The following is a 12331-nucleotide window of genomic DNA, read 5'->3' as shown; positions in this document are numbered from 1 at the left end:
AGTTGTTCATCAACAGGCATAAAAATTCAGTTAAGCAAGATTAATAAGGTACAGCATCGTACCTAAAGTCAACAATAATGTATTGTACACTTAAAACGTGTCAAGAGGATAGACCTCATGGTGAGTGTTCTTACCAAAATTTTAAAAAAGAGCAAAACATGGAACACCCCTGCCTTCATGGAGTCACTGTCTAATGAGCTAGACAACAATGGACTTATAACATCACGTTATATCATTGCTAAGAGTTATACAGGATGTAAGAGCTTTCAATTCTTTCCTGAAAGATCGCAAGGTTTTTCTTAACCAGGAGAACAAGTACCAAAAGAAAATTCTGACAGAAAAAATCCACCCGCCCATATATGTTCCAAATTGGGCATTTCTCTGAATTTGGCCCGTGACCCACATGAGGGCACACGTGCGTGCATGTACACACATATAGAATTATTGAAGACTAAAAAGATGGAGTCTTGCTGCCAAACTTAGAACCACACACAACCAACTGATGACTTCTAGGAAGAAAATTAGAGTAGTGATTTGTGTTGCTTTCTGTTGAAAGAGAAGTGGATTCTCCCAATGTCGTGTCAGCATAGGAGTCCTGGCTCTCACCTCTCAGAGGATCAGGTGAGTCACTCAGAGTACTTCAGTCATGTAAACAACTCTTATGCAAAAACAATGAACAGTGGAATAGGCTCTTTGGTCCTACTGTGCTTTTGCCTTTGGGTAAAATATTGTACCTTAGGCAGCAGTGGAAAGAGCTTGTGCTCTGGAGTCGGGGCAGTGATGGGAGGTGGGGGCTAGAGGGAGTGCGCAGTCCTGAGGTAAGATTCTTCCTCTGCCATTTATTCGCTGTGTGAACTTAGACAACCTACATAATACCTCTGAGCCTCAATGATTCCTTTATAAACTGAGGATAATAGCATTTATTTTTGCCTTGTGGGTCATTGTGTTGTGTAATGTGCTTGCCACGTAACTTAGGTGTTCATTAAACAGTAGCTATTGTTGTTAAGATCTGGTCATGATGAGACTTCAGGGTGGCATAGAGGCCAGCATCCTAAAGCTTCTTAGGGAAAGGGGCAGCCCTAAATGTGAAGCAGTCTAAAAATGAGCACTTTCATTTTAGAAGAGGATGGCAAGGAAATGGCATTCATTTTTGTGATGAAATTTTATGTGTGATGCAGATCAACATGTTAGAAGTAGGGGATTTGATTGGAAGATGAGAGTGTCCTCTTTCTCCCTAGTTTATATATCCTTTTCCCTGTTGTATTGCTAAATCTGTAAGTAGGAAAAAGAGTTTGAGCTATGATGTGCCTTAGTTTCTACACCTGAAAATTGGAGGTGTCATCTATCTTATTCGTATGGTTTGAAAGGTGAATGAAAATATATAGAAAAGCTTGAAGTTTTGATGAGGGAATATTAATAAATGTAAAGCATTACAGTGGCAACTGCAATTACAAAATGAGAATTCTCCTTTCCAGAAGTACTTGAGGAAGACAGAGAAAACCAATGTATTGTACTGCTGATGTCAAAGGAGTTGCTTCAAGGCCACAAGATGCTAAGAAATTGAATGCTTTCAGGGAAAGGGGCATTAATGATTTTGTTGCTTAAATTTTTTAAGTTGCACATGAGTGAGCAAAAGAAGTTTTATTCCAGGTGCCTTTGCAATCCAGTGGGTTTATTATATCCATAAGGCTATAGGATCAGTCTGTAGACTTCTGCTTTTCTTCCCTGCAGTAAAAATGATGTCTCTGTTCTTTCATCTCATCACCACTTAGGTTCTTCAGGGTAATAAGAGATAGAAGAGAAACACACCTGGTCCCCCTCTCAAGGGTATATCATTCATATTTCCCAGCTACATTGTTAGTTCAGCTTCGAGGGCCATGCTGCTTATAGTGGCCCTTTGTCCTACTGTAAATGCCCCAAAACAAGAATAAGATTACCTGACAAAATTATGTCTCAGCAATTTTAAATAAAGTTTGCTTACTTCTTGCTTCCCCACCCTTCACTTTATACCACACACACCCATCCATACTCCTACACACATACCGGAGGCAGGAAGAGAATTCAAAGAACAGGGTGATATCTACTCCATCTCTCAGGTTCAGTACCTGCTCTAGGAGATGCTCGTGTCTGGCCTCCATACTTTAAAGGTATCTTCAGATAACCTGCACTATCCATTATGTTAGTGGATACTTGGTTTTCTCTTTAGTTGTGCAATTTCTCTTTCCTATGCTGCTATTCATGGTCAGATTTGTCTGTTTTCCATACATGAAAGCTTCTCCTGAAACTTGGAGGCTGCATCCAAATCAGAAGAACTTACATATTTTGTTACATCACCATTTACTTTGAAAAATATTTTTTGTCCTATTAATTTAGCTTTTATAGTAACATAGTGAAATATTTCATGATTGACCACAAATATTAGACATTGAGTCTGTAGCTGTTATCATCACACTAAGATGTAATGATCCAGTCACAGTACCTCGAGTTCTGATCATTCCCAGGGACAAAGTGCCCTGTACTTTTGAATCTGGGTAATTACCCAGGGGTAGTCTGAGGACGCACTGTGAAAGATCTCAAGGAAGAAAAGGCAAACACTGCACACTAGTGCTCTGTGAACCTAACCACCATAATTCTAATTTTATTTGAGTGTCCTGTGGTCATAAATAGCTACCTATTTTCGTGAAGGTGTAATTCACAGTGGACATTTTAATATGTAAAACCCTCCCTGCTGGAAAGTTACAAACATTAATCAAAGTGCAATCTTAACCCCCCTCAAAGTAATGTAACAGAAGAGCAGAAAAATCACTAAAACAAAAGATGTGACATTTATTTTTACAAAAGCAATAAACATGAGATGGGTAATATAAACTTCATTCATCTGTGTCCTACTTCTGAGATCTGTTGCTATCTGAAACATTAGTTTCCTGTATCTAGTTCCTTCCCTCTGTAATATAATAATTTTAAAAAAAAAAGCATTTTGAATTGGGACCTTTTGTATTTCATTATTAGCATTGTGCCTGAGTCCAGAACCAGCAATTTGCATATTATTTGTTATTACCCATTAAAGTCCATGCAGAGTATACCATCACTAAATCAGAAGTTCATAATTGAACAAATGAGACCTGAAAATATGTTAAATTCATTTGTATAACAATTGAAATTTAATAACTTTAATAATTATAAGCTGTTTATGCATAAAATCTACTGCCATATTTGCTATTACCAGGGAGGAAGAAATTTTCCTCTACCCTTCCAGGATCTTCTGGCTGGTCTAAGAATTAAATTGACATGAGACAGATTAACAGGAGAAAAGTCAAACAGAGTTTAATAACATGTATATATGGGAGAGACCCAGGAAAACTGAGTAACTTGCCAGGATGGCTGAATCCCTCACCTTAGGTACCATCTTCAGCTAAATACAAAAGGAGATTGGGGTAGTGGCTGGAGACTTCAACGGGGAGGAGGGCAATTCACAAGGAGATGGAAAAGCAAGTGTTTGGTAAACACTTGTTCTCTGGGTCATGCTGAGACAATGGAATACAGAGTGGACTCTGACCTCTGGGCTCTGTCAAGTTTCTCCCACCACACCTGGCCCATATTCTTTGAACTTACCTCTGGTGATGGCTCTATTCCAGGAACAGGACCTCTATCTAAAAATTTTTTAGGCAGTTAGGAGGCAGGTCAAAGTCTCTTCCTGAGTCTTTTGGGCCTTGATTTGTTTTCAAGTCAAAATAATCCTCATACCAAATAGACATTTGGGGGTGGCAAGTTTTGCTCTCCTACACTATCAGAATGTTGAGGACACATCAGAAATATCTTTCTAAAGTCACTGCAAGGAACAGCGTTTCTCCTCAGGAGTAGTATGAGCACATTTCCTATTTTGCCCCTCCTGCCAGACAACCTTGAACCATACTTGAGTCATAATAACTGTGTGAATATATATAAACAGAGTCCTAATACATCATTTTCCCTGATCCTGAGTTTTATTTATACAAATGTTTTGTTTCATAATCTTTTGGGTCACACAAACAAAATCTACCTGTCCTATGTAGTTTCTGATCTCTAGATTTTAGTCTAACACCCCTGGGATTACAAGTATATGTTTTTGTTGTGAGTCACCACAAAGCATGTGGGAAAAGGTGGAGTTTAATTAAAATAAATAAAATTATATGCTTATAATCAACAACCTGCAAGAAATTAAAATATTGATGACTCAGCTGTGATGAAATTAGGGAGGACTAAGCTATCTGTCACACCATCCTGTATGAAAATGTTTTCTGTTTACAACAACAATATCAAACCAAAGAAGAAACACATTGATCAACTATTCCCCCACCCACACCCTCCATCTTCAAAGTTATTTTCTTCCTAAAGAAAAATTCACAGAGATTCTATCTGGATTTTCTTTTCAAGTCCCAAATCCTTTATATGAATGTCTTAGTCATGTTATTGGAGACAGAATTCATGCTTAATTAGAATTTATCAGATAGTTATTATATGTCGCCCTCCCTGAGTTATTTTTAAGAGATCAAAATAGGACTCACATCTGAAATCTGACAGTAGTTATTGAAATTGTAGCTAAAATGCTGATTTAGGGGTGCTGACCTTGTATTGCTTATCTTGCAAAGCAGGGTCTGGAAACAGTTCTGATTTAACCTCATTGCACTAATTACTATAAACTCCTTCCATGAGTAGGATAATAATTGCCATTCTAATTGTTGCCCTAAAAGTGGAATAACTACAATGCAGCCATTAGATAATAATATATGATTGTCTTAAGTGTATGCATGTGTGCTGACATTTAAGGAGGTATCTGAAGTCAAGCAGTACCCATTTTTCAATGAGTATATGAGGATATGTGTAATAGTCTATTAAGATGGTAATATTACTCCTGTTGCACAAAAGTGTTTAACAGTGATTATTGATGTGCAGTCTTCATAACATCTGAGCAGAAAGACATTGGAACACTGGCACCATCCTTTAGCTTAACGCTGGCTGGGTTGTTGTTTTTTTTCTCATTCTGTCTTGTATTATAGTTATTTATGCCTCTTTATCATCTCCTCAACTAGAGTTTTCTAAAGTCAGGAATTGTATTTTATAAAATCTTTAGATTCAATATAGAGCCTAATTCATGGCATACACGGGCAAATCTACTTAAGAACCACCTGAATTTCATTTTACAGTCATTATACAAAAATATCCCTTTGCTCTCATAGCTGGTATGCCATATTTTAAAGAAATAATTTTAAATGGCAATAATCAGAGGAGGCACATTACCCAAAACTAAATACCTGCCAAAGGGATCTCTTAGTCCCCAAAAAGGCTCCTCGTAAACTATGAATTTAAAAAAATTTAATTCATAGTTTACAAAGAGTCTGAAATTTTAGCAACCTGCATTTCGATATTCTGTCAACTGCTCCAGAATTGTTGGCATAGTTTACCTAGTATCAGGAACACGGAGCTAAACACATTTCAATATAATTTTTTTTTTTTTTTAATGTATCATTTAAAGCTTGTGTTTCCTTATTTATTTTCATTTTGGATGATCTGTCCATTGGTGAAAGTGGGGTGTTAAAGTCCCCTACTATGAATGTGTTACTGTCGATTTCCCCTTTTATGGTTGTCAGTATTTGCCTTATGTATTGAGGTGCACCTATGTTGGGTGCATAAATATTTACAATTGTTATATCTTCCTCTTGGATCGATCCCTTGATCATTATGTAGTGTCCTTCTTTGTCTCTTCTAATAGTCTTTATTTTAAAGTCTATTTTGTCTGATATGAGAATTGCTACTCCAGCTTTCTTTTGGTTTCCATTTGCATGAAATACCTTTTTCCATCCCCTTACTTTCAGTCTGTATGTGTCTCTAGGTCTGAAATGGGTCTCTTGTAGACAGCAAATATATGGGTCTTGTTTTTGTATCCATTCAGCCAATCTGTGTCTTTTGGTGGGAGCATTTAGTCCATTTACATTTAAGGTAATTATCGATATGTGTGTTCCTATTCCCATTTTCTTAATTGTTTTGGGTTTGTTATTGTAGGTCTTTTCCTTCTTTTGTGTTTCTTGCCTAGAGAAGTTCCTTTAGCAGTTGTTGTAGAGCTGGTTTGGTGGTGCTGAACTCTCTCAGCTTTTGCTTGTCTGTAAAGGTTTTAATTTCTCCATCAAATCTGAATGAGATCCTTGCTGGGTAGAGTAATCTTGGTTGCAGGTTTTTCTCCTTCAACACTTTCAATATGTCCTGCCACTCCCTTCTGGCTTGCAGAGTTTCTGCTGAAAGATCAGCTGTTAACCTTATGGGGATTCCCTTGTGTGTTATTTGTTGTTTTTCCCTTGCTGCTTTTAATATGTTTTCTTTGTATTTAATTTTTGACAGTTTGATTAATATGTGTCTTGGCGTATTTCTCCTTGGATTTATCCTGTATGGGACTCTCTGTGCTTCCTGGACTTGATTAACTATTTCCTTTCCCATATTAGGGAAGTTTTCAACTATAATCTCTTCAAATATTTTCTCAGTCCCTTTCTTTTTCTCTTCTTCTTCTGGAACCCCTATAATTCGAATGTTGGTGCGTTTAATGTAGTCCCAGAGGTCTCTGAGACTGTCCTCAATTCTTTTCATTCTTTTTTCTTTATTTTGCTCTGCAGTAGTTATTTCCACTATTTTATCTTCCAGGTCACTTATCCGTTCTTCTGCCTCAGTTATTCTGCTATTGATCCCATCTAGAGTACTTTTAATTTCATTTATTGTGTTGTTCATCATTGCTTGTTTCATCTTTAGTTCTTCTAGGTCCTTGTTAACTGATTCTTGCATTTTGTCCATTCTATTGTCCATTCTATCTCCAAGATTTTGGATCAACCTTACTATCATTATTCTGAATTCTTTCTCAGGTAGACTGCCTATTTCCTCTTCATTTGTTAGGTCTGGTGGGTTTTTATCTTGCTCCTTCATCTGCTGTGTGTTTTTCTGTCTTTTCATTTTGCTTATCTTACTGTGTTTGGGGTCTCCTTTTTTGCAGGCTGAAGGTTCGTAGTTCCTGTTGTTTTTTGTGTCTGTCCCCAGTGGCTAAGGTTGGTTCAGTGGGTTGTGTAGGCTTCCTGGTGGAGGGTACTAGTGCCTGTGTTCTGGTGGATGAGGCTGGATCTTGTCTTTCTGGTGGGCAGGTCCACGTCTGGTTGTGTGTTTTGGGGTGTCTGTAGACTTATTATGATTTGGGGCAGCCTCTCTGCTAATGGGTGGGGTTGTGTTCCTGTCTTGCTAGTTGTTTGGCATAGGATGTCCAGCACTGTAGCTTGCTGGTCCTTGAGTGAAGCTGGGTGCTGGCATTGAGATGGAGATCTCTCGGAGATTTTTGCTGTTTGATATTATGTGCAGCTGGGAGGCCTCTTGTGGACCAGTGTCCTGAAGTTTGCTCTCCCACCTCAGAGGCACAGCACTGACTCCTGGCTGCAGCACCAAGAGCCTTTCATCCACAGGGCTCCTTAATTTGGGATGATTCGTTGTCTATTCAGGTATTCCACAGATGCAGGGTATATCAAATTGATTGTGGAGCTTTAATCCGCTGCTTCTGAGGCTGCTGGGAGAGATTTCCCTTTCTCTTCTTTGTTCTCACAGTTCCCAGGGGCTCAGCTTTGGATTTGGCCCCGCCTGTGCATGTAGGTCGCCGGAGGGCGTCTGTTCTTTGCTCCTCAATATAATTTTAATCCATTGCAGTTTCCAAAGAGATACATTAGAATGGGTTTTGTACTGTCAATTGCCTCCATTAAAAATTTATGCAAATTAAAAAACAGATTGCAGACCTGGATATATTCCTGTATTTCAAGAAGTGGAAATACTTTCAATGAACTCTCTCACCTAGTGAGCTAATTTTAATTTGTTGATCATATTTCAAACAGAAAGTTAAGATTCATCTAGGAACAGTGATAATGCTTTTATTGTGGTGAGCAGATTAAATCAGGTAATGCAGTATCGTTTGTAACAAGTTCTTATGTTTTCTATAGGTGGATAAGCGGAGCAGCTGTAGTCAATGCATTTTATTCTTCAGGCAGAAACCAGATAGGTAAGGTCTACTCCTAAATAATTATTTAATATTTCTCTGTTGTTCCCAAGCGGTAGTGCTTTGCGTGACCAATTTATTATACTGCCCATAAAAGCACAGCGAGGCTGAGTTACGGATTTATTGAATATCCTCCTTGAAAGTAAATGCATCCATGTACCTCTTTTCACTATAATAGCAAAATTTAAATCAGTGTAAATCACACTAAGTAGTTTTGTTTCTTTTACAATATTCTCATTTATAGTTGAATGGTTTGTCTTATTTCTAACTACTTTTATTTTATTTTTAAATACTTTTTTAAAGTCCCTTATATCGCCATAAAGTTATATTAACTTTAGGACTTTCTAAGTGTCAGCATCTTAGGTGGTTTAACATTCCAAGAACCAAATTTTCAGAAATCCAATTTTTTTGTCGATTTTGTACACTGGCACTGGTAGAGATGGTCCTGTTCTTTATCATCTTTTTTCTAGAAGATTCCAAGAGGCTCAGAAAGTTGAAAAGTCAATTATGCTAGGTTGAACCATATGAAATTTTATTTATTAACCACTTCTGATCAAAAAAATTTTATATGTTCCCTAGTAGTAGTATCACAGAAATATGCATAGAAATTAATACATGAGTGAATAATATAATGAATAATGAAATGGCTTAATATAACAAAGATATATTTTTTTCTCTTCCTGGGAATACTGCGACATCTTGAAACTCTCTCTTAAGTATCTCACAGATAGACCCATTTTTTCCCAAGGGTTTTTAGTATGTAGAAAGGCAACCAACTGATTCAGTACTTCAGTGGGAGTATTCTAAACAAACAGTACAGCCAGCTTCTCCAGGTGTACTCAGTCCAGCCCTTCATTTCTCAGTGTAGTCAAGAATCAAGAGGGAAGATAAAATTTGATGACACTTTCCCCCGTTGCCTTTATTTTATTTTTATTTTATTTATTTATTTTTTTGGCCACGCCACGCAGCTTGTGGAATCTAAGTTCCCCGACAAGGGATTGAATCCAGGCCCTTGGCAGTGAAAGTTGTTGAGTCCTGACCACTGGACCACCAGGGAATTCCCCCCCACCCCCATTGCTTTTAAACCTAGGAAGTGTTAAATTAAGAAATCATCCACATTTTCTTCTAGTATTTTTATAGATTTTTATTTTTGGAGCAAATCTTTAGTCTATCTGGAGCTTATTTTGGTACATGAGATGAAAATGAATTATGATCAGAAAAGTTTGTCTTTATATAACAAATAGGTAATAATTAAGGCATGTGTACTGGGTTAAAGTCAGTTAGTTCGAAGTCTAGGGTAATATATCTCCCAGCTAGTGAAATGATTACCTAAACCTAGATCAGAGCCTGTTTAATGATCAGCTCAGAACCCATGCAGTCTATCTTTGTTATGTATTCCTAGACACCATTCAGACCTTTTCTTAGAAGCTCCATTATCTTGGGAGAGTCTTCACTTTGAAGACCTCTTGAGGTCTGTCAGTGTAAGATCTAGTTCATTGTAGACTTGGACAGAACAGGATAATTGACTTTTAATGGAATCCCAGGGCAAATTGAGGTGGCCTTGACTTGAATTCTGCATTAGGGCAGACTAAGGGATATTGCTTTATTTTAATCCAGCTCAGGATCCTATCAGACCTGACACTGATTCATCCCCATAAGAAGAGCCATACAGACCTGTGGGACCATTCTGGCATGTTCATCCTTTCATTTCTTCTCTAGAGCAGGTCCACCCAGTTTAGGTCAAGATGGGCCTAGTGTGGCTTTGAATTACCCCATAGCCCTGAGGCTGGCTCAAAATTGGTCTGCCTCAGAGATTCCCTGATCTGAGAAGACCTGGGAATGTTCTCATTTTGAATTTAATACATTCAAACCAAACAAGCGTACAGCAAAAGGAAAAAGAAGGTAAAAGTGTGCTAACATTTCACAAAGTAGACAAATATCCTCTGAATAGTCAAGAAATGGCTGTGATAAACATTCTTAATATATAAGAAAGACCTTTTAAAGATACTCAAGGTAAATTCATATGATGGAAATAAGAAATCTGAAAAATTGCTAACGTCTTTTCATATGCTTTTCATATGCTTATCTGCTAATAAAAGCAGTTCAGAGAAAGGGAAAGTGTCATGCAAGAGGAGAAATATTTGACATGTATACGTTTTCTCCTTAACAATTCATTTAAATCTCCAGAGTGGGGATTGTCTTAACTAAAAACAATTGAAGATCCAGATCTGTATCTTTCTTCTTGATAAAAGTGTATTTGTGTGTCTATCTATACCTAGAGATATAACTTTTGCAGCACTGTCTTAATGAACTTGATATGATGTGCATTACATAATTAGAATTGGTATAGAATAACATGTCTCATAAATGATCCTCCCACCTTCACACAAATACCCTAAGCTAGATCACATACAATTTCTAATGGGATTGGTCTTTTTGTGTTATGGTGATAAATAACTTGTTTTATTATTGTATAGGGAGTTATTCATATTAGTAATTTCTACTGTTTAATTCAATTCCCACCACTTTTGTCATAACTCATAGTTACTCCATGGAGCTTTAGGAATCTTTCATGCCATTAGGAAAGCTGTGCTTGAAAGTTTTGTCAAATGTTTCTCTGTAAGTTTCAGACACCACTCAATCATCCTATTAAACTTTCAAGTCATTTCCAAGGAAATGCTCAAGTCATTTGGGAAGTCTTACTACTGCTGCATTCTCCTTTTTCATTAACAAGAAATTTTTTTTAAATTTTAGGAAATTTATGGATTATTTAGTGTACTCAGTCTGGGTGATCTATGACTACCTTGACATAATTAAATTTTCTAAACTTGTCTTAGTCATTCTTAGGAGTCTTATTTTCAGACTTGAGAATTAAGAGTAAATGTTTCTGAACATATTGCTATTTCATTTGATATAAAAAACAATGTTTAATTTTTTCCACCAAAATTGAGTTTATCTGAATGCACTCTTGAGCTTTATATCAAAGATTCTAAAGTCGAATTGCTTGCAGCCTTAAAAAAATAAACCAGGGCAGTGAGGGGCTGGGGGTGGGTAGAAACAGCCTTTTGTTTCATGGACCAATGACTTATTTAAGTAACTAACTTGTTGACAATCATGAACATAAAAAATGCACAACTAAGCAGTTGGTTATTATCAAGAGTTGTGATGCCTACTAGTAACAGTGATAAGGCTAATGGGGAAAATCCTCATCATAGACATTTAGCTGACAGAGTAAAAGGAGAAATCATAATTTGCAAAGTTGAACCTGAAGACTAGTATTTAATATGAGCCATAAAAATCTTATCACTTGCCTGAAGAATGGCATATCAGGGTATAATTAAAGCAGCAGGATCTTTACAGTTAATGTTTAGTCTTGATAGCACATTTCATAAGAGCATTTTATATAATGGATGGATTTTAATCAAAGTACATAGTGTGGGAGATAGTGTTCACTTTAAGTTAATAAAGTACTGCACATAATTTTTATACTTCAAGCTAAAAATAATTTCTTGGCACTGTTGATAGCTCAGGCAGCTACACATGAGGTATAACGTTCATCAAAATTCTCCAAGGACAAAACTATTTTTTTTTTTGTAATTTTGAATGTTATGGCAACTTTCAAGATTTTTTTTTAAAGATCTGGAGAGCACTTAAATTGCCCAGTGTATTTTAAAGTCTCCTCTGTAAATATCTAATATTTATCCCTGAAACCTTGCAAGATTATGTCATACTCACTCCACCTGAATGACAAAGAAACAACATTTGCTACTCTGTATTAACTAGGTCTTAAATTTCTTAAGGTCAGGGCCTTTCTCTTGTATTCTTGATATCCCATGTAGCAATGGCCCGGGGATTTGCATGCATAGTAGGTGTTGAAACTAATGATTTTTTTTCGATTACAGAACATAATGCTTCAGTGGATACTAGAATTGTAGAACATGAAAGATACAATTACAAAACCATGGACGTTATGAGGGAAGGGGAGAGTATGGGGGAGGCAGAGAAATAGAAGACCATAGAGACAAAGGCCAGTAAGAAGAGGCTGTATCTAATTAGATTATCTAGATTATCTATCATGGCAATGATAAGCCATCAGAGGTGTTCTAGCAGAGGAGAAATAATGACTACAGTGGCACTTTTATTGGCAGACAAGATAGGTTGGATTTAGGATAGATTATAGTAGGGTGAGACTGGAAGTAAGAAGACCGATTAGGAAATTAAGTTCTTGAGGCAAGGAATGAGAGTGTGAACTAGGAAGGTGGCAGTAGGACTGATAGGAGG

At 37.0% G+C, this 12331-nt stretch overlaps 1 protein-coding gene across 2 annotated transcripts in view; it reads left to right on the top strand.

Moving 5' to 3' along the window:
- Positions 1-12331, top strand: part of MME (membrane metalloendopeptidase) — a 93109-nt gene that overhangs the window by 61991 nt on the left and 18787 nt on the right. For both annotated transcript variants that reach the window (XM_004283419.3, XM_033412227.2), the window contains exon 17: positions 7995-8053. In XM_004283419.3, the coding sequence (XP_004283467.1) occupies positions 7995-8053 (59 nt within the window). The remainder of the gene's footprint in view (positions 1-7994; positions 8054-12331) is intronic.

This window comes from Orcinus orca, chromosome 5, assembly GCF_937001465.1.
Source record: "Orcinus orca chromosome 5, mOrcOrc1.1, whole genome shotgun sequence".
Taxonomy (NCBI): Eukaryota; Metazoa; Chordata; class Mammalia; order Artiodactyla; family Delphinidae; genus Orcinus; species Orcinus orca.
The sequence above is the reverse complement of the archived record's forward strand: the minus strand, read 5'-3'. Positions and strand labels throughout refer to the sequence as shown.